At 36.3% G+C, this 23,377-nt stretch overlaps 2 protein-coding genes across 3 annotated transcripts in view; one reads left to right on the forward strand and one right to left on the reverse strand.

Annotated features, from left to right (window-relative positions):
- LOC128985903 (DNA repair protein RAD50) overlaps positions 1 to 12,716 on the reverse strand; it is a 40,875-nt gene extending 28,159 nt beyond the window's left edge. Inside the window, exons 1-3 of one of the 2 annotated variants that reach the window (XM_054405878.1) lie at positions 12,699 to 12,716; positions 1,666 to 1,899; positions 268 to 414 (exon numbers count right to left, since the gene is read on the reverse strand). In XM_054405878.1, the coding sequence (XP_054261853.1) occupies positions 268 to 414; positions 1,666 to 1,899 (381 nt within the window). In that variant the 5' untranslated portion in view covers positions 12,699 to 12,716. Of the gene's footprint in view, positions 1 to 267; positions 415 to 1,665; positions 1,900 to 3,323; positions 3,365 to 12,698 lie in introns of those variants that run through there. The other variant, XM_054405879.1, reaches the window with a different exon arrangement.
- LOC128985904 (dnaJ-like protein 60) lies at positions 4,223 to 16,490 on the forward strand. The gene is made up of 5 exons (XM_054405880.1): positions 4,223 to 4,597; positions 9,027 to 9,120; positions 11,259 to 11,464; positions 13,130 to 13,297; positions 16,225 to 16,490. Exons 1-5 carry the CDS (start codon positions 4,494 to 4,496, stop codon positions 16,382 to 16,384), a joined length of 732 nt encoding a protein of 243 aa, XP_054261855.1. The 5' UTR covers positions 4,223 to 4,493; the 3' UTR covers positions 16,385 to 16,490.
- The last annotated feature ends 6,887 nt before the right edge of the window (positions 16,491 to 23,377 follow it).

A 23,377-nucleotide genomic window follows, 5' to 3' on the forward strand; every position in this document is an offset into this window, starting at 1 on the left:
CTTAATATTTAATGTTATATTGTTGTTATTGTTCTGTAAACTCAAGCTCCATTCTCACACTGATTTAACCTCTGATTTAACTCCCATATGATATCACTAAACTGATATCATTTTTCTGGAGTCAAAAATATGTTTTGACCGGCAATATGATTGCTGGCAATCTAATTGCTCATTGACGTGCGACCAAATTGCCTAATGTATGGCGGTTTACAAAAAAGTTTTTTATATAAGCTAAACGACAAAGTGAACAATTTTATATGAGCTTACCTGTCCAGCTTGGTTTTTACGAGTAATAGTCTGATCCAAAGTTTTGAACTGCAACTTCTTTGCCTTTTGCATGGACTGCATACATCTAGAGATGAATACTGGTTTGCCTTTGATATCCTGAATTTGTAACTTGACTTGAGCTCGCACCTGAAACATGATTTACTTTTAGATAAGTTTTATATTAGATTTACCTTGTTTTTGCCCTAGTTGTAGGTAAGATTTTTGTGTCACCCTATGCATTTCACCACCTTGTGTGCAGGGGTCCCTTTTGATTTCATTTTCATACCAGTAACACTATAGTCTACAAAATATATTTAGACTAATATCAATAGTCACTTGTTTTGCGGTCGGGTTGATGGGACAACAAGACGACTGAAACACACTGGAGTCAGGACAAGAAGTCTTTCTTTCTCCATTTCATTCCTAGGACTAGGGGTGTTGGCATTTAAATTTGGGCGGTTCGACGATTGACGGTAGATTAGACTTTCCTGGTTTAAGGTCGGGCAGGTAAATTGATCTCTATAGTGTTGCTAGTTTATTGCAGTGTTTCCAGTTTTGACAGTTTCAATGATGTATATTTAAAATTGTAGAGCAGCTGTAGTCTTACTTTTTTTTTAGTATGGTGTTTGATCCATTTATTTACATACTGGGGACTAGAGTGACGGGTTGCTGGCAACTTGTATGAATGAATCATTTTAGGATTAAATAATAAGTTATGTTAGGGCCTAATTGAGATTAAGCCTAGCCTAATTATTTTAATTCATGTAAGTGAGTAGTTTTATCCATGTTTTAGAAGTTTAGTGGTAAAGAGTAGGCTACTTGCAAGTCCTAGCTTGGCCTCTTAAATAAATACATTTAATTATTATATGGTCATTCATGACATATAATTTAACAGACTAACTTAGTCAAAACCTCTAACAGTCATTTGTATACTTTTGAGTGTGTTTTATGTGTGTAACTTAGTACTGCTATTTGGCAACGGCACTGTGTGCCAAAATTATAGGCTATAATTTAGGCTATGCCTAACTTAGTTAACTTAACTTATTTCCTTTCTTTCTTTCTATAAAAAATTTCTTGTTTACCGTACTTCTTTATAAATTATAGGCCCTATGTAGGTATTTTGGATTTTGCTAAAACCATCTGATACAGAGTGTAAACACTTCTATTTGTTATTGTTTGTTTGTTCCTGAAGAAGGCTAATGCCGAAATATAGAACTTTTTTTTAAGTGTGTGATTTGTTGATTTTGTATAGGCTAATTAGTTAACTAAAGGTAACTTACAGCAAAAATATAGCTAAGTTGACAAATGAAAGATTGCCCAAAAGGGAGTCCTATAGCCTGGATTTGTCCACGTTTTAAGGGACTATACAACATTCTGTTTCAAAAATCGTGTACAAACCTCGGTGCAGTTGCAGAGTTTTGGATCATGGACAAACCCAGCACCCAGACTGCAGTTGGAAGGCATGTCTCCACATGTGGCATACTTGAGAGCTTCGATGATAGTGGTCTTGCCACAACCATTCTGTCCGAGAATAATCGTTAAAGGTTTAGCAAATTTTAATATTGCAGAATCTTCTTCATTGGGTCCAAAACTTCTTATGCCTGAGAATAGCAGCTTCTCTACAGAAGCCATCTGCAAATAACCGAAAATATTAAAGACTGCTAGGCATACGTTACGAATATTTCACTATGGGTTCTAAAGTTTATAAACCAGTAAACAATAGCCTGTCATGCAAAACCAAAAATAAGTAGGCCTGAGCTAGGCCTTAGAGAAGTAAGATACAGACGAAACTTTCAATGGTAGACCTACACTTAAGTACCTAGTGTCTAGCACCAGTCGCTTGTGTCTAGTGCACTTTCTATTGGTCGTCTCCTTACACTCTCCTTTCCCCCCTCACCATCACGTTACTACAGCGCTCACGCCTATGCGCTTGCTGTTGTAAACAATAGCCGTTTGGGCTCTTTCTTGTTCGGTAAGTAGTAGTACATTTCCAACCCACCGTTCCCGAGCTAAAAGTGCACGGTTGTTCCATAAGAATGTTTCCATTGTTTCCTATGTATCTTACTTTTCTGTAGCTAGGCCTACTTGTAAGTTAGTCTTTGCTTTGATAGCTGAATTTCAGTCATCTAAGAAGCTTATCATGTAAATATAGGTAGGTACCGGAACCTGGCCTATTCAACTTTAAACAACTAACACAAATACATAGGCTTATTTAAAATATTTTGAAATTATACCCTATTACAAACTGAAATAGTTCAAATGTATAATCTAATATTGGCACTAAAACCCCAGTATTCTTAGGCCTAAGCGTCTCTGGTGGGCTAATAGTACTTTATTATTACCGGTACCTTAACTTTACTTTATGCCTAATACTTTTCATTGAAATGACGACCATACAAAGTTAGGTATATTAAGCCAAGTAATGGAGACAAGTGTAGAATGAGTGGCGCAATCTTGTAGTCTTTTAAGTGACCAAGGCCCATTCCTTAGACACAGCTGTTAATTATCATCCCATACGGTACAGCTAATGGCAACTAACGGACCTACAGTTTATATACTTTAAGTGGAATCCGAACCACATTTTTGCCTAGGTATTAACAAATTGGTCTCATTATCAGGTAGTACTGCGGACGTTAATCCACACCAGGGAGTATCGCATCCACAGTGCATGCCTATAGATAGATATTCACAATTTGTGACCTCCTAGTAGCCTAGCTGGATTAGGTACAGGATGCCGCCACCATAATGCTGGTGGACAATCCTAACTCAATAAGTTACTAACTTAATGTAAATTAATGAGCTATTACAAAAATGTAGGGTATATAGCCTAAACATAATTTTAAAACTATGGATTACAGTATTACAGTTGTTTAAACCTCAAGCCAAAATTAAACTAAGTAAGTCATAACCAGATCACAATAAGTTTAAGTACTAACTTAACTGCTGGTTAAGTTGGTGGGTTCATTTTCCCTTTATTTTGTGAAAGCAAATTAAAAGAGAAGAGATTGAGATTATTGTATTTAGCGTCGTTTAAGGTTAAGGTTAGTCATACTCACAATATATGAGTTGAGTTGATTGTATTCAATCAATTAATTATTCACTATCTCCTTCCTTAGGAACTCTCACTGTCGCAGTCGCGTCGCTGTTGTTGTGTTGTGTTGTGGAAGTGTTCCAGTGTTCCAGTTCCAGGTCAGTGGTCTCCCTTCAGGCTTCAATTCAGGCAGGGCAGGACTTCTTCAGAAGTTCTTTGAAGTTCAGGTCAGGATCGAGCCGCGTTCCCGGTTTCCCGCCACTTTGAGTTGAGTCTTGTCTTGAGTCCTTCCGACTCCTTCGACTTCCTTCACAGGCACTCACTCCCTCCACTCGGCACACTACACTACAACAACAATATTGTACAAATTGTATTGTTCATCAGTTTTGCATTGTTACTTAGTTTTAGTATTTAGTCATGATGAGTATCTCACTATATTGTAATTCTTATTGTAAATTGGTGAAATCCGTTGGCAATAAATAAATAAATAAACAACGGTACAGTCACAGCACGGCCGCCTTTCACAGTGTCTCTGCCATGTAGCCTAGTCAGTCAGTGACTCTGCTGAGTGCTGCTGTCTGCACCTACCTGCTGGTTGGTGCTGGGCTGGCTGACAGGGACAGGAGCACTCACATACATTCACAGTGGAGCCTTAGTTTAAATATGCCCATAGTATCAACCATTGTGTAACCTGGTGTAAACCGCTAGGAAATAAATGTGATGTCCATGGTAATCATCATCGCTAATCAATATTGGTGTTAGCATTAATAGTTAACGGTTCTTAGTTAGTCGTTATAGTGTTACTGAACAGTATAATAATTTATTTGGGTGATGTGTTTTTTGGTAACCAGCTGTGCCAGCCTGCTAATGCCAGCTGATTTCTACGTTGTCTGTTGTTGAGTCTGACAAGTGACAAGATGTCATGAAGAAGACTAACAAATAGAAAACATTGCAAGTGAAGTGACATAACCTGCCTCAAATTTTAAGTGTTGCCTATTTATTCAAATTTACTAAATTCAACCCGTTATTCAGCTAACATTACAAAGCCATTATGTAGCATAATTTACAAAGTTCCTCATCTTAATCGTAGTTTTGTTCAGTTAATGATGAAAAATAATTCAGTTTTCTATATATGAAGGTCACAATGAAGTTCATGTAATTAGTCCTAAAATGACTTGATTGCCAGGTATTTAATATGATAAGTATTTTGAGCCATTGTAAATTTACTGTAGGCTCTCAAAAGATTTTAAAAAAGCAATGCTTGAACCACATACAGTGGAGACCTCAGTTTAAAATAAGGTAAAGTTAGCCTAGGCTATAAAATAGGATATTTTGGGTACAGTTTCTTAACTGGGCTATGCTAATATCGATTGAAACTATCGATTCGATTAGTAAACCTTTGTGCGATTTTTTCACCATCAGCAAGTTTGGTTGGTTAGGTTAGGTTATGATAGTTAAATTTGATAATAAATATATTGAAAAATATCGATTATTAATCAATATTTTCAATTCGAAAGTTTCAATCGATATTAGCATAGCCCAGTTATGAAACTGTACCCGATATGTTCACTTGCTTACTTAACTTATTTCAATTTTATGTAGCCTACCCAACGTAACTTACAAATTTATTTATAGTTTTTGTGTATCCACACATACATTTTCAGGTTGGGTAAACTTGCATATCTGTTGGCACAAAGGCCGAATGAGTAATATTGATTATTCGCTTGTTTAATTCGATATGAGTTATCGTTTGGTTAGTTAGGTTAGGTTAACCTTACCTAATTAACCAAACAATATATCAAGGAATCGATATTTTCATTCGGTTATTTGTGCCAACAGATATAGAAGTGTACTCTTCAGGTCTGCAAACACATTCAGGTTTTTGTTTTGACAGATTTTAAAAACAAAATGTTATAATAACTTATAGGTAAGTTGGAAACGTATAATCATATACCAAACTGAATGACTTAGTTTTTAATTTTTTTGGGTACCGTAATTATTTTTCTTTTTCCTTTTTGGGTACCGTAATTATTTTTCTTTTTCCAAACAAAATCACTTATAACTGAGAAAATTAACCCTTTCAGTAACTTAGCCCCGTTAACCCTGCATCGGGCGCTCACAATTTATAACACCATCGGGCGCTCAAGGAGGTTTCTACCAGGTTAAAAAAAAAAACTAACTTACATAAATTACATTAAGAGTAGGCCTATACTTTTTTATTTTAGACACAAGTTAGTTTCTCTTGTAACAAATTAACTGTTATAAGGTAAAAAAACTTGGTAATTTTAAGAACTGTTAACTTAGTAATAAAAATATATTTGTAAAAATGAGTATAGGCCTACTCCAACGAAATAAGGTAGCTGTGTAGTTACATATCTACGCTAAAAGCTGAATGTGTTCTTATGAGGAATTACAGGTAGTGTGACGCTTGCGTCACAGCGGCGACGCATCAGACGGTAAAGATCAGCTGATTGCTGGAGAACGGGGGAGGGGGTAGGAAGCGCAGAGACAGATCATTGTTTTATGATCTGTACTACTATTCTTTATTTCGGACTTTGACTCGGCGCCTTGGCACTTGCGAGGGTGGGTCGCGCCTATCACTGCCCTAGGCTGGAGTTTTGTTGGTCTTGATTGCTGAAAATCACCTGGTTGTGCTTGTCAATACGCCTGGCGTTGATCGTTAAATCTACCTTGGGCCAGAATTGGTTCTGAGGTCGTGTCGGTTGTCGCCACCATGGGAATTGTTGTTGGTACGTTTGACGTGGCCTAAACATACGATCGTCGTTTGGTCGATTCGCGCCATATCGTACTGTGTTGGGTCTATAAGGAATTCGGGGTTGCCCTAATTGCATTTGGTTTGCGCCGCTATTTCGGTTTTCATGGTCTCTCCACGTGTGATTTGAATCTCCAATTCGTCCTTGGGGATGCAGCCTGTCTGGGAAAAATTGATCTGTTGTTTGATTTTTGACGCGCGGCCTATCCGTATTATGATCCGAATCTCTGATTATCTCCATTCTTGATATTAAATTCAACAATTCTTCTACTGTCCTGGGAGCCGGAAATCCTGCCAAGTTGGCTCGGCTCGCTGGGTTCATCCCTGTGAGAAGTATATCTAACAGGTTGACGTTGGATGTCAGCAAAATTTTGGCTGAATTCTGTACATTGTTAATAAAGTCACTAAGAGGCTCGTTGCTTCCCTGGGTGCGGTAAATCAAATTAAAAATCAATTGCTGCCTAGCCCTGTCTGGTATAAACCTTTCGATGATCTGGTCGCGCAATGTGGCTATTGACACCTTATTAGCAATGGCCGATACCCAGATTGATCTTAGCTGACCGTCGGTTTTCGGCAAAATAGCCACTAGGGCTGTCTTTTCGTCGGTTAACCCTAAGTCGAATATTTGCTGTACTTCAATTAAAAATTTTAATCAGGTCTGACCATCCGATCCTGTACATTTGTTCATCGCTGCCACCATGTCATACAATGCTCGTGGTGTGTCACTAGACGTTGCCGGCTCCCGATTGCGTAACGCAGCTACAATGTTTTGACCCACGGCCGCAGCTGTCACTTGTATTATCGACGTCCAGTCTCCTACTTGAGTAGCCGCTTCTGGCTTGCTTACAATTGCCGGCTGTCTGACCTCACAGTCCGACCAACGGGCCTGAGTCTCTGCCCAGGAGGTGCCAGTCCATCAGCTGGTCCACCTAGGTGCATCCTCTATGGGGATCCTACACCTCCCTGTGTGGGGGACGGTCCTTTACTCGTCCATGCCTCGCACCCAGCTTGCCCTCGACACTGCGGTCGCTGACTCTACTTCTGGAGACTGGAAATCGACCCCGGGGACAGAGACAATCCAAACACCCATTATGAAGCACTGATTTAGTAGTCTACCGGTATGTAAAACAATTGAAACAAAATGCATAATCTTCTAAATATATCAAAGGCAAAGCCCTCACTGACTGACTGACTGACTCACTCACTCACTCACTCACTCACTCACTCACTTATCACTAATTCTCCCACTTCCCATTTACCTAGGAGGCTGAAATTCGGTACACCGATTCTTTGGGCATTAAATAGGAAAACTAAGTAGTTTTTATTCTGATCGGGCTTTCGGGCTCCGCCCCAGTGGCTCTGGAGTTTCCCATGTTGACCTTATGATTTTTCATATTTAAAAGGAATTTCTTAACAGCTGTTTCAATTAAACAAGTTGGTTCTGTTCTATGATGTTCAATAGCATTAAAGTTACAAGGATTACCAACAGGGTGCAGCACTATTATTTTTTAAATTTATGACTACAGCCAATTTGCAACCAAAAGGTGAGTGAGCGTAGCGAACGAACTTCAACCTGGAAACGAGTTAGCGTAGCGAACGAGCTAACCTGAAGGCAAGTGAGCAGAGCGAACAAGCTCCAACCTAAAGGTGAGTGAGCGTAGCGAACGAACTTCAACCAGGACGTGATTGAGCCATGCGAACGGGCTCACTTGTAAAGTTAAACGGGGCAAAGCCCGCGGGTACAGCTAGTTGTAAAATAAAAGAGCTAAAATATTTATATTTACAAAGATAGGAAATATCCACGTGTTTTCCAAACAGTTAAGTTAGCCTAAATACTGAAGTAGTCTGAATTATTGTAACATAGGCCTAGGCCTACGTCAGATTTTATGTTCACGGCAAGTTTGAATTTTGTTTCATAAACTTGTAAAATGTTGTTCTTCTCTTTCAAAACTTGCCAACAGTCTTGCCATCCTCTCTTCTTCACATTCCATTATATTTGTACAAAAAATAAATGTCATATCACAATACCTACACAACTATGCGAAAACAATATTTATTGAGCGGAGGGAGCGAAGCTCTTATACGTTGACTCTTATGCATTTCGTAATACGCAATCTATATGGCGTTCAAAAAGTCTCTCAGGAATCCGCCCCACTGGGTTTCAAAGTTTCAATGTAATCCTTACGGAAGATGTAATTGACACATAAACAAAGGCATATGATCAGCTGTTGTCCTTTGAATGCAGTAGAAAAGAAATAGCTGATAGCATTATTCCACAGATATTAGAACATTAACGGTGATATTGATATTAGAACCCTTGATTACTCCGCTCAATTTTGTGGATGACTCTGCGAACGCCACCTAGTTACAATATAATTGGGGCACACAAACTTTTCCTGTAGTAAAACAATTTGCTTGGTATCGGACGCACACAGAGGTTTTGTCCAGTTCTTAACAAATTTACAGCTAACGCTGACGATGGAAGCAGTACATGCAAATTTGGTATTGTGTCTAGTTCCTAGAAAGGGGCATGTGAGGTACAGGGCCGGGTAGGCTACCAAAACCAGGAAAACGTCTTCTATTTACAAAATTAAAAAGACACGGATGAAACCTCCGCTTAGAAGCAGGGTTAAGCTTATGCCCTACAAAACAAAAACGGTTGTTTCTCAGTTTGTTGTCTAAGTTGAAAGATCTTAAGTCGTTTTAATTTATGTATCCTTGCAATTACATAGTTTTGCTGCTCATGACACCTCTCAAAACAGGAGCTGGGGCTAGAATTTTTTATAAAAAACTGTCATCTCATAGTTTTCCTTAAAGACGATGCCTCTACATTTTTAATCTCGGCCTAAATATTTTATCTGAAAATATTGTCAGATCACTCATGTCTTTGAAATATTTTCTATGTATAGATTAAGTTTAAAGTGCGCTATAAAATAATTTGTTAAATATTTTCAGTACCAAAGCCAAAAATCACTATGAGGTTCTCAACTTGTCAAAGAATTGTTCTACAAAAGAGATCCGTGAAGCTTATATCACACTGTCAAAGCAGGTAAGATATATTACAGCAGCCAAACAGTTAATAACACTGATAATTTACATGATAAAAAGCTAAAATAACTTCTACATTAGCATTATTTGTGTTGGGCCTATTTTATTTTACGTTCAAACACAATTTGATGTTCAAGTTACGTACTGTAAATATTTACAAGAATAGCGTTGGGAGATGCATTCGTTATTATATTTATTTCTATAGACCTCCTAAGGGTTAGCCTACCCGGTTTTGTTTGGGTTGCTGAAAATAACTTAAGTACAGGGTTATTACAAATGATGTTCCTGATTTCATACATACATAAAATATAGTTTTATTTGTTATACAAAGAAATAAAATGGTTACAACTTTTGAAAAACTCAAAAAGTTTCGACACAGATACACAGAACTGTAAATGCTCAATACGGGAACCCCTTGTGGCACGACAGATGTCAATAATGTAGTCAAGCTCTTGCTAGACTTTGAAAAGTGTGTCTAGGTCTATTGTTTCGATAGCATTGGTAATCTGTCGCTGGATCTCAAGTATGCTATCTGATAATGGTGGTGTGTACGCCTTATCTTTGATGTATCCCCACAAGAAAAAAATCAGGGGGTGATGTCCGGAGATCTTGTAGGCCAGTTCAGGGGTGTGTCATTATTCGGACCACCAGCTCGTTCCATATCTCAGGCAGCACATTGTTAAGTTCAGCCCTACTACAAGTAACATTCAAATGCAGCCATTTCTCTTAAATTTCAAGTGTCACTTGCCAATATAGTGGTTACTAGGAGGATCATCGTAAAACCTGGTTCTAAAGTGTCGTTGCACACTAATAAAAGATTGGTTAATGTAAGATTCCAACTGGCAAAAAGCTTTCCTGCCTTCAAATTCAGCCATTACACAACACTTACAACAATTGACTTGACAAACAGCTGATATGCACCCAAACCAATGTAAATGAAACTTTATGAGTTTTTCTTTCCAATGGTACCAACTAAAATAGTCTTGAAACAAATTAACCCAGTAATATTTATAATCAAAATCAGGAACATCATTTGTAATAACCCTGTATATACAGGGTGGTAAAAAAGTCCCTGGACAGTTAAATATTTTAAAAAATAATGCAGATAGAGCTACAATACTTGGTACAAAGTTACAGGGCATAAAACTCTATTTTAACACATATTCAGTGATCCAATAACTCTTCAGGGGGACGGCCCACAAGGAGTCGGAAGAAAATCTTAAATGGAAGCATAGGTCAATATGCACATCAAATTAAAGGTATTTTTTAGTAGAATACAATGCCGCAAACCGCACTTCAAAAGGTTGATCCTGCGCAAAATGGCAGATGTTCAAAGATTTCTTGAATCCGCCATTTTGAATCTTTGAACGACTGTCATTTTTTACTCAAGCATTATTTTGAGCTTGAATTTACGGCATCGTAATCTACTAGTGAAGACCTTTAATTTGATGTGCATATAGACCTATGCTTACGTTAACAATTTTCTTCCGATTCCTAGGGCTGTGCCCCCTGAGAAGTAAGCGCATAATAGCAATGTAAATTAAATGAATCTTTGAACAACTGTAATTTTGCGCAGGATCAACCTTTTGAAGTGCGGTTTGCGGCATTGTATTCTACTAAAAAATACCTTTAATTTGATGTGCATATTGACCTATGCTTCTATTTAAGATTTTCTTCCGACTCCTTGTGGGCCGTCCCCCTGAAGAGTTATTGGATCACTGAATATGTTTTAAAATAGAGTTTTATGCCCTGTAACTTTGTACCAAGTATTGTAGCTCTATCTGCATTATTTTTTAAAATATTTAACTGTCCAGGGACTTTTTTACCACCCTGTATGTTCATTCATTGTAACAGAAAATGTGCAATATCAAAAACTATCTTGGTGTCCTAAATAAAAGTGTTCAAATGTAATTTTATAAATGCAAATTCTTTTACATCATGCTTTGTTCATACTAGAACTCTGAATGGACAATCTTTTCCTTCTTGGTCAACTGCACCTGACCTAGTAATCTGATAGTTCCCACCCAAGAAAATAAATGTTTGTTTAGTCTTTATTGTAATGGCTTGTGTCAAATATAATATGTACAACATAAACACTAAAATATTTTGTTGGCTGAAATAAAGGTTTTGTTGTTTTAGTACCATCCTGATAAGAACAAAGGAAATCCAAAGGCTCAAGAAGAATTTGTGAAAGTGAGTGAAGCTTACAATGTTCTGATCAAGCCAGAAAGTCGGCTAGAGTATGATTTCAGCTTAAAAAGATTTACAGAGCCAAGTCGTGTCTACAAAACTGGAAAGAAGGATGACTTTTATGAAGTTCATCGATATGATTCAGGTTATCGAGAGTAAGTTTACTATAAAATCTCCTCTTTTACTTTCTACCCAATTTACTTGCAAAGGGTTTGTTTTGTTGGAGTATGAGAATATTTAAAATGTATAATCATTTATATAAGTCCAGGGCAACTTTAAAAAGACTTGTATGTAAGCAGTAGGGGATAGTTGGACAAAAAGGGGCGGTTGGGCAAAACGGGATACCCTACGTTTTAGCGATACTAGTGCTACAATCTAGCGGGAAAACATAGGTTTTAGCTCTTGGCCGCCATCTTGGCATTCTCAGTTGAACACGGAAGGCCAGAATTCAGTTTGCTTGAGTTATGATGTTTCAAAGTTTTGTAGCCTACTGAGTTTTCGGCCAAAATCGTTGGTTTTTGATTGACAAACTTCTTGATATAGTGTCTGTGTGTGAAGGAATACAATTTTGGTAGCATTATGTTTTGTTTGCTGTTTATTTCCGAATATCTTTATGTGATCACCTTGCAGTTTTCTGTTTAGTTCTGGCAGCAGCCATATTTGATTCCAAATGTGTCAGGGTTGGACAAAACAGGATGGTTTTGAGTTGGACAAAACGGGATAGGCATTTTTAGAGTTGGAGCTGGAAGAAAGAGAAAGGAATGAAAAAGAAAATGCCAGAATTGTTAAAATGAGAGAAATGCTAATAAAAAGGGGCTGTTTGATATAAAAAATAAAATTTGAAAAACAAATGGATAAAAACGGAAAGAACCAAGAAAATCTTACCAAACCATCCCTGTTCAACAAATACAAAGGTCCATTGCACAGGAAAAGTCCTCATCTGTAGATAAAGAAGATCAAGGAAAATCAACTTCGTTTGGTTTTTAAACGATAACCGCTTATTTTTTAAAATATTTTTTTAGATTTGATGATAAACATATAACGTAGAAATTCCTATCCCGTTTTACCCAACCATGGTGTGTAAGGGTTTAGGAAATGTATATATATACATGTGTAACGTATCGTAAATTTCAAAACAGTGTTTGTATGATGAAATATAACAAATATACTACACTTTCATCTACCATTTTCAGATTTTTCATCAATCCATTTTTTTTATAAAATAAAAAAATAATGGTATCTCGTTTTGCCCTACTTTCCCCTACTTGTTTTTATTTTGGCATCCAGAAGGATACTACTTTTTAATAAACATATTTGATGAATTTGGTTGATGTAACATGAGTGGTAAGTCAGAGTTGACAGTCCAATCACCACTTGCGTAAGCGTTACCTGATGAAGGTTGTTCCGATGTTTCCAGGCAGATTTTCTGTTTCTATCAACAATAAAGAAGCAACAATGCTAACTTAGATTATCTGGTTATTTAATAATAAACCTAAAGTTTTAAGTAAATAATATTAGCGTTTTATTTGATTTTTTAAAGCAATACAGTGGTCTCAACCAAAGACATATTAGATTAATTAATGCTACTAACTGATACCATATGCTTAGCATATTTCCTGATTTTCATTATTTTCTCATTGCTTGGAAATCTGTTATTGTTCTTTCACTCGTCTTGTCAAAATGTAGGTCTATATTGTTGCGAATAAAATCAAGTGAATGCAAAAAACTACTTTCCGTAGCTAAAAAAGAGTATAAACTATTGTTAGCTTCTACTCAAGAAAGTAAACAACATGTCGAACTCATTGTTTTACCTGTTTCAGTCCGTGGAAAGATCCTTCATTTTACCGAAATAGGAATTTTTCAGAAGATAATAATGAAGATAATTACTATGGGATTAAAGGTTTTAAAAGGCAGACCAATCAACAGCTCCTCTTTTGGATTTTCATGTTTGTTGGAATAGGGGTTATTCTTCAGATTTCGATTCTAAGGTATGTAGCTGACCAAACATAAGTGTGACAATACATTTTTATAGGCTACCAAGAAAACCTGTGCGATTTCACACTTAAATTAGCCTAATTTGCATTATCTTATATTAATGTAATCTATTTAGATTAGGCCTAATTAACTAATCTATAGAAGGTGGATATAAAAACATGTTCATAATTCAATGGTCAGTTGAAATCCACTACTTACAAATTCGCTTTGAAAATTGCATGGGTTGGATCACATTTTCACCTTTGTATATCTATACAAAATTTAATAGACATTGAAGCTTTTAAAAGCTTTGTCCTTGGGTAGGGAAGATTTGGTGTTACCTCTGTAAATGTTTTCCATGCATGATTTGTGTATTGCACATAACAACAGGTAGGAAACGTGTATCATGTTATTAGTCTTAGAAGTACAAATTCAGACAGAGAAAAGCTATCTTTATGAACCAAAATTTGCTGATCTTGACTCAACTCCTGTATAACTGTTCATTTATATATTTCCATACAGTTAACTTAACTGTAACTTAACACATCAACTTTCTGTCCAGTTTCATTTATTATGCCTTTGTACTCTGTCGGTAGTTCAATTCAACTATGGTACGTCTATTTACAATAAAAAACCGGCATTACCTTTAACATATATGAATGGAGTGTCTTTTCTGTCAATAAACAAAGTTTAGCCGATATCAAGTCATTATGGGGAGTGACCTTCTGCAATGATAGGGGCTTCAGTTCCTGAGGTCTTGGATTCAAATCCTGGCAATCAGGAATGGATTTTAGATATGTGATGATCCTCTAAGTCTACAGGTTAATGTATGGTATACAACTGTTCTGCGCTAGAGCCTACCGTAGTATTTAGATAGGTAAAATCTTTTGTAATACAGGGTGTTTATAAAAGAATGCCGGTATTTTAAATGGCAATTGTTTTCGTATTATTAATGGTAACTAAACGTTTTATACATCAAATTGAAGCTATAATAACTAAGTTTCTTCTCGTGTAGCAAGGGAGGAAACTTTGATTGTGTGGATCATTCAATTTTGCTTTCTAAATTAAAAGACTACGGTATAAAGGGTAAAAGTTTTTCTTTATTAGACTCTTATTTACAGAACAGAAAGTATAGAACAATAGTGACCAAAAACGGTGTGAAACATATGTCAAACTGGAATTTATCTAATTATGGTGTACCTCAAGGGTCAATATTGGGCCCTCTGTTTTTCCTGACCTTCCAAAAGCTATTGGCAGAGATTTAATCTTATTTGCTGATGATACAACAGCAGTCATAAGAGAGGATTCAGTAAATAACTTAATTGTATCAATGGAAAACACTTTGGATTGTATGAAAAATTGGTTTTCAGATAATGGTTTAAAGCTGAATATTGACAAAACTCATATAATCAAATTTTCTTTAAAAAACAATGTAATTCTTGATAAAATTCCAAATTTAGTAGAATCTCATAGATTTTTGGGTGTATTGCTTTCATATTAATTGGAAGATTCACATAGATAAGATGAAAGACAAACTAAGATCTATTTCTTTTGCTTTCTTTCACCTAATAAACTGTGTACCCCAGGATACATGTATCACAGTTTACTATGGATACGTTGAATCCATCTTGAGGTATGGAATCATACTGTGGGGAGTGTCAACAGAAGTCACATCCCTACTAATTTTACAGGAAAAAATTATTAGAATCTTAACCAAATCAAGAAGGAGAAAATCATGTAAAAACCTGTTTAAAAATCTAAGAATTCACACCATTTTTTGATTATACATAAATGAAATTCTAAATTGGATACATAACACTAAGGAAAATTTGTCAGATGTAGTCAAATTTACACATAATTATAATTTAAGGAATAAATATAATTTCAGATTACCACATCACAAATTGACGACTTTTAGGAATAGCCCTCAATATATGGGACTTAGATTGTACAATAAATTACCCCTGTATCTTAAAAATTTAAATGCTACTCAATTCAAAGATAAAATAAAAGATAAAATAATTGAGAAAGCCTACTATTCACTTGACGAATTTTTGGAGAACCCTATAGTGTAGATAAAAATTCACTGATATCCTACATGAGTTTATTTTAATTATTTTAACTATTAATTTAACTATAAAATACATCACTATGACGAAACACCTGTTCTTATGTATGAAATGTACTTTATAAAGAACGTTTTGTGTAAATAAAATATGTCTTATGTCTTATGTCTTGACCTTGGCATGCGCATAACAGGTGCACAATGGTAGGCCGCTATTGTGACTCACACGCCTGACGTCAGTCGCCAGTACATGTTTACGGCGCAATAGAAAATACTGAGTGTAATCTGTGGTTTGCAGAGTTTAAATTGATTGCTAAATTAAACAGAATTTAAATATACTTGATGATAAAGAAATTTACGCTGGTTTAACGAGTTTTGTGGTACTATAGTGTTTTGAAAAGACATTCACCTAGCTGGCTAGAAACAAGTGATGACAGTCAAAGAAATCAGACAATTCTGCATCAGAAGCACAAAAAAATCGATTGACCGACAAAGTCTTCAGTTGAATATACCCGCTGATCGCACAAAGCGTGCAGACTTTGCCAGTTTTACGCTCATGAGATTGATGAAAATCAGATTTTTTTAAATATTCCGAATTTTATCAAAGTTAGAGAAAAAACGTTGTTCTTTTCTCTTCAATTTGACGCTCAAATCGTTTAATTATCTCGAATAGTCCCTGATCAACGGCCGTTTAAAATCCCGGCATTCTTTTATAAACACCCTGTATAAAGTTAATGAGTTTCAGGAAGTTGTGGAGTAGTACATGAAATGTCGTTTACTCTCAAGTGTCATACCTAAATGATGATTAAACATCAGCTTGGTATGTTAAGTTTGCTGAGTAATGCTCTAACTTTTAATAAAACTATTCGTTTACAGGTTTGCTAGTACAAGCACACGGTTGACAAGAGAAAAACAAAGTGAGGAAAACCGGAAACACTTAGAATATGTAAGAGCAAGAGCTGCGTTCTATGGCACACGTGAACGTCAATTAGAAGAATTCAATCAACGGCTCAGGGTCGCAGAAGATGATGAATAATCTGCCAATGATCATAGGGTGATAAAAAACAGTGGACATATAGAAAACTGTATGCACAACCAACTAGAATGTAAATATTGTTTTAAATAAATATTTTGAATAAGTTCTTCTATCTTTGTGTTACCCCTATTTATTATTTTTTTTTAGGTAAACTGATTAGGATCTTAATTGTTTGGGTAGTCGAGTGGTTGTGCTTGCCTTAATACCTAAAGGTTGCTAGTTTATTATAAGCAATATCCTTCTGGACCCATTAGAAAAGATAGAAACGGACATGAAATGAAATGAAATGAAATGAAAATGATTTATTTAGTCAGGCAAAGTTAGGGCCACATGGCCCTCTCTTACACTTAACCTGTTTATACAAATCTAAACATACAAATAAAACAAAACAATGTATAATACAAATAAAATACTATAATCTATTTACAATATTTAATGTAAAAAGAAACAATAAACTTTTAAAACATACCACCTTACATAAACACCCACACACCTACACACGCACACGCACACACACAACACACCCACGCACACCTGTCAGTGATCAACCAAGCGCACGCCTAGGATATACCAACCATGGCCATACGTCCAGAAAACAGATTTTTTAGTGCTGTCACAAACCGGGGACGGCTATCAAGGGTTTTTATGGCTAGAGGGAGATCATTCCAAAGGCGACAAGCAGAAACAACAAACGCTCTGTCATAAACTGCCGTTCTATGATGAGGCATACGCAAAGTTACTGAAGCAGAACGTGAGTTTCTTATACTTTCATCAGCTACAAATTTGAAGTCGTTTAAAACATATTTTGGAAATTTTGTTTTTAAGTTTGAATAGGTTATCATAAGAATTTTTATTGATCTTAGGTCACATAGTTTTAGTAATTTAGAATCAACATAAAAAGGAGTGATGCGCTCATTACGTCTCAGATCATAAACAAATCTTAAACAGTAGTTCTGAGTGCGTTGGAGAGCATCAGCGAGATTTACAGTCATGTCATTGATCACAGAGTTACAGTAAGTGAAGTGAGGGAAGACAAGTGATGTTACTAGGTGTAACTTTATGTGTAAAGGTAAAAAATTCTGTAACTTCTTCAGTGAGTGGATTGATGCAAACACTTTTTTACGTATGTCTACTACTGCATCTCCCCAGGTAAGCGTCGAGTTTATAGTAAGTCCTAGATTTTTCACTTTGTCATAGTAAAGTAAAGCTGTCCCATTTATAGTTACAGAGTTCACTGTGTCAAAGTCAATTGAGTTTCGTAAACGTGAATGACAAATTATTATTGGTCTTGTTTTTGTATGGTTTAGTCTAAGTCCATGTTTATCAGTCCAGGTAATGATTTTCTCAATGTCTTTGTTGATTTTTAGAACACTGTCATTGATATATTTTGCTGAGAAATGCGTATAAATCTGTAAGTCGTCGGCATACATATGGTATTTACAGTGTGTGAGGACTGAACTCAGGTCATTTATGTATAGCACAAACAGCAGAGGGCCAAGGATTGACCCCTGAGGCACACCACGAGTAACTGTCTCCCAGTCAGATCGTACGTCATCAACCACAACACATTGCCGCCTGCCTGACAGATAAGATCCCAGCCAGTCCAATACACCATTTGAAAACCCTATGGCCCTTAACTTTTTCAGAAGAAGATTATGATTTACGCAGTCAAAAGCTTTTGAAAAATCAAATAGTGTTAGAATTGTACCCTGCCGACGTTCCATTGCTTGTCTAATGTCGTCCGTCACACGTAATAGTGCTGTTTCTGTGCTGTGAGCCGTTCGAAAACCAGACTGAAAGCTGCAAAGTATGTTGTCAGTCAGAAATTCCATACTGTGCAGCTTTCAGTCTGGTTTTAGAACGGCTCACAGCACAGAAACAGCACTATTACGTGTGACGGACGACATTAGACAAGCAATGGAACGTCGGCAGGGTACAATTCTAACACTATTTGATTTTTTGAAAGATTTTGACTTGACATTGACTGGGCCAGAGTACATCCATTGACTATGTAGTCTATGATACATCCCTTTTTTGTCCTAGGACGCTAGGCACGAGCCCGGGATTGTTTTTCACATTACTTCAGGCTAGACCTAGGGGTTGCGGCATTATTACTTAGATAAAATCCATTGGTGATTTAGCGGGATTTGAACCCGGGACCTTGGAGACCGAAGTCCCGCGCTCTTACCACTAGACCAGCTCGCTCCCCAATGGTACATCCCATTATTCAAAATGTTATTAAATACACCCACTTACAGTAATAGTGGAAATTTAATATTTATAAAACCACCATACTTATTTGTGTATTTTTCTGCTTGTGTTGTTCTAATTATAGTTCGGCCGCTTAGAAAGCGACCTCCTCCAGCATTGGTTTAGCATTAGCGCGCAGGTCGTTTTCTAAGCGGCCGAACTATACAAATGTAGAGCTCAATTAAAGTTATATAATATTAATTTTTATTCTGAATGCATTTGGATCGTTTTTGTAAAAATTTTTGAGTTTAGTGTGAATATTGCCATTTTGGGTCCCCTGAACCCAAAAAAGTGGGTTTTGTATTTTTGTGTATGTGTACACAGCTACAGACCACACATAAATGGTTGATTTTGATGAAATTTGGTATTTGGGTACTTATCCATGGTATCTCAGGCAATTTCTTTCACTTTTAACGAATTTCCTATGACAGGGAATAGCCTTATTAGCTATTATCGTAGGTCTCATGGTAAGACCTGGATCCAGTGCCGATTTCTTTTTTCGTTTTGATGCCTTTCTCATTTTTGACCCTCAAAACATAAAATTTACCAATTTCTCTCTAAACCATTTTGAACAGCTTAAAAAATAATAATTTAATTTAGTTGGTTACGAAGAAGATAAAAATAATTGTAAATAAATTAAATCGCCGCAGCAAACCTGCAGACTAAGCGAATTTCCATTTGCCTGATTGGATTTACACTAAAATGTCTCCTTAAAAATATAACATTTATTCCTTATTTAAATAACATTAGTTTAACGAGTAGGTACTTAGGTTAGCTGCAACAGGGAGGGTAAAAAGTTGTTTTTATAAAATGTTAATAGTTTAGTATGAAATGAATGCATTTTCCAAATTTGATCAAAATATGATCATAAACAAACAAACTACAACAGTTTACTTATTCTCCATAAAAATAACATGGGAATTTTAAATTTAAAGTTTTTTGGAATTTTCTCCGTAACCATTAGGTGCATAATAACGCTTTAATATACTAAATTAATTTTTTTTAAGCTCTACAAAATAGTTTGGAAAGAAAATAATAAATTTTAAGTTTTTAGGGTCAAAATGGGAAAAACCAATTTTTGCCCCATAAAACCCCCCATAAACCCCTGTTCCCATAGTCCGTTCATGCTGGTTCACGAACTCTTTCAAATAAATGTAGGTTTACACGTTTGTACCAAATTTCATCAAAATCCATTATCATTCATTATTTTTGCTCGAGTTATCGACTAACCGACACATATATAAATATATATATATGAATTTGAACGGATGGTGTTTTTGGTCTCTAGGGACCTCAAAACGAAAAAGTAAATCGGTCCCGGGTCCAGGTCTTACCATGAGTACTACGGTAATAGCTTATTCCCTATAGGGGAAATTCGATAAAAAAATGCCCATGAGTTATTCTTATGGAGAATAAGCAAACTGTTGTAGTTTGCTTGTTAATTGTTGTATTTATTTGGATCAATCTTGGCAATTTCTCATTCTATACAAGCTGTTGTATTTTAGTAAAAACAAACTTTATTACCCTCCCTGTAGCAGCAAACCAAGGTACTTGTTAAATCGAACGATATTCAAACAGATTTAAGTGAAAATCTAACTATCAGGAAATGGAAAGACGCTTAGTCTGCAGCTTTGCTGATGATGGGGTATTTTGAAATTAAAATAATATGCTTTTAACCATAAACATCTTCCCCCTACTTGCTTTCCCGCTGCTTACCCCTTATAAGGGTTGTTATTAAGCTAATAGGAGAAAGTATGTCAGATTGATGATAGATTATTTGAAATCGAGTCCTGAATTCAACAGCTGTAGCTCAACAGTATCGTCTGACAAATACTTATCTCCCAAGCTAAGCATAGATAAAACACTCCCTAGAAGTTAAAAGTTAAAAATTTAAACAATTATATTGGGTAACTGGAGGAGTCGTTAGTCGTAGCTAAAAAGAAAAACTGATTGTATACCTTTGAAATGCTGAGGTTGTGGGTGAAATAAAAAAAATCGCAATAACGTTTGAACCATATGATTCATTCAGCGTTATAAGATGAGCTGGTTTTTTCAAGATAAAATACTCCAACATATTAATTTTTAACCAAAATCGTTTAGAGCGTGTTTTGTAAACATCTTATTTGTCTGTTATTTTAAAGAAAAAATCGCAACTAAAAATCAAAATATCAAATAAATGAAATAACACCTGAAAAAATACTATAGATTAAATAGGCATACCTATAGGTAATTATAGCGAATTTCAGCAAAAATAAAACCTCTTTTTGGGTTCAGTATCACGGAAGTGTGTTAGCGAATTTCCCTAGGGAAGTAGCTGGGCTCAGTAAGACCTGGGCCTGGGACCGATATAATTTTTTATTTTGATGTCCCTAGAGGCCAAAAACACTTGTTCAAATGTTTGTATATAAACGTCCCTTAATCAGATAACTTAAGTAATTTTTATCCGATTTTGATTGAATTTTGCTTCAAGGTGTAGGTTGGGATAAACATGAATGAGTTTGTGAACCAGGATGATCGGACCATGCGACTGTGTGTTTAATGGTGTAGAAATTGGGGTTTCTCATTTTTGACCCTCACCGAAAATTTCAGAATTTATCTTTAAAAATTTTAAAGACCTTAAAAAACAAATAATTTAGTATATTAAAGTGTCTTTTTATGGCTATTGGTTACGGAGAATATTAAAAAAGTTATAACTTTAAAATTCCCACATTAATGGAGAATTAGTTAACTGTTTGCTTGTTTATGGATATATTTTGATCAAACTTGGCAAGTTTTATATTTTCTAACAAGCTTTTAATATTTATCTTTTAGGGCCTTTATTACCCTTCCTGTAGCAGCTAATTAACCTAGACTTGTTAAACCAAATGTTATTTAAATAGATCTAAAGGAAAATAAAATCAGGTAAATGGAAAATTAGCTTAGTCTGCAGGTTTGGTGCACACTTTAATTACTTCACAAAGATTGGATTTTCAAACGAACAATAATTATTAATCAATGGTTTTACCAAAGATTTTCTTCTAAAAGTCTCTGTGGTGTCTCCAAACATGTCGATACTATGGCCCCCAGAGAGTGTTTCCGTTTCCAACTCTCCAAGACGAAGAAATCTCGAAGAGGAGCATGCTGGTAATTGGTAATCGTATTGGCTAGTGAAGTGCCACCTGCCGAACAGATCTTGTGAACGGGTTCTAGAAGGCACATGGAGGTCCACTTTGGGCAAGTAAAGTGGGACAATCAATTTGGCCATCGAGGGGTTTGTGGAGGAAAACAACGTCTGCAACACAGCGTCTCAAGTGAAGATCTTTCAGGTTTAAATTATTTTGAAGGACGGCCACTCTGAGACTTCACGCGGTACTGCATGCCTTGACAGACACCGATAAATCGTGCCCTAGGTGGAAGGGTGGCCAAACTGGGCTGGCGTACTCCAACAGCTGTCAGAGGGAGCAATATACTATACAGAGTTTTGAGATGAGTGATGACATTAGTCCACGGCGAGCACGAGGAAGCCCAGTCACTGGTTTAGCTCTATTACATATTGAATCCACATGCTCGTTGAAGGAGAAGTCTGATGAGAAGATCACTCCCAAGTCTTTTACCATTGAGACTTTCTCAGGGGTTATTGGTTCATAATGGAATACTCTGCCATGTATGGAGTGTGAATCTTACTAAAAGTCATACTGGAGCATTCAGACACACGTCCAGGAGCATGTTGTTTGAAGCACCAAAATCTTGGAAAGCGTTAGGCTAGTTGACGGAGAGTGTCTTCAGGGAGTGAATGGAGGGATACCTAAACAAATATCTTAACATCATCTGCAAACAAAAAGGTTCTCCACATCTAGCATATCCACGATGTCGTTAATGAAAGTTAAAATAAAGAGGTAAGGTGCTGTATATATCAAAGCATAGCTCTGGGGGACGCATGAGAGTTGGATAATCGGAGTTGCAAAAGGAGCAGTTTTACATTCAAGCCTCGCTCTGTGAGATAGTCTTCCATCCACAATTGAGAAATGGACCAAAAGGAACCCATATGAATAGACTTTCAGTTTGGCAATAAGGAACGATCTACCTTGTGTGGCCTTATGCCTTGTCGAAAGCTTTTGCAAAGTCAACAAAAACTACGTCCAGCTGTCTTTCGTTTCTCAAAGCTGATAGAATATTGTTTTAAAGTAATAAAAGGTAGGTAGACCTCGAGGCTGTGAAACCCATGTTTTTCTTTGGCTGATAAGAGGTCTTAGTAATGGCTCAAGTCTAGAGACAACAAGATCTTCAAACAATTTACCAATAGCAGGTATTATAGTTTTAGGCCTGTATAGTTTATTACTTCTGATGGATTTCCAGCTCCCTTCAAAATTTGAACTATACTTGGCTATGACCTTGTGAATTTCCGGAAAGATCCCTTTTATCAAGTAAAGAGTTGTAGAGAAACAAGAGGGGTCCCGCTAGGGAGTGTTCGGGGAAATGTTTCAGGAACGATGGTGGAATGTTGTCAGGATCAAAGTATTTATTTAAGCTTGGAAAGGCTATCCAAAACTTCGGATGGAGTGAAGCTGATAGAGGCTAGAAGTAGAACAGAGCTACTGTCAAACTCGAAGTTAGGGGAATATTACACAGGCTGGGGGACTGGGAGAAGACTGACGAGAAGAATCTGAAGAACATAGTGGCCATTTCTTGCGGGAGTCATACACGTCATTTCAGTGTATGATTAAATGTTTTGTATTATACAAAACAAGTACTACCAAATTACTT

Source organism: Macrosteles quadrilineatus, unplaced genomic scaffold (genome assembly GCF_028750875.1).
Source record: "Macrosteles quadrilineatus isolate MER2022 unplaced genomic scaffold, UCM_ALF_1.0 Scaffold_2__2_contigs__length_208266976, whole genome shotgun sequence".
Classification (NCBI taxonomy): domain Eukaryota; kingdom Metazoa; phylum Arthropoda; class Insecta; order Hemiptera; family Cicadellidae; genus Macrosteles; species Macrosteles quadrilineatus.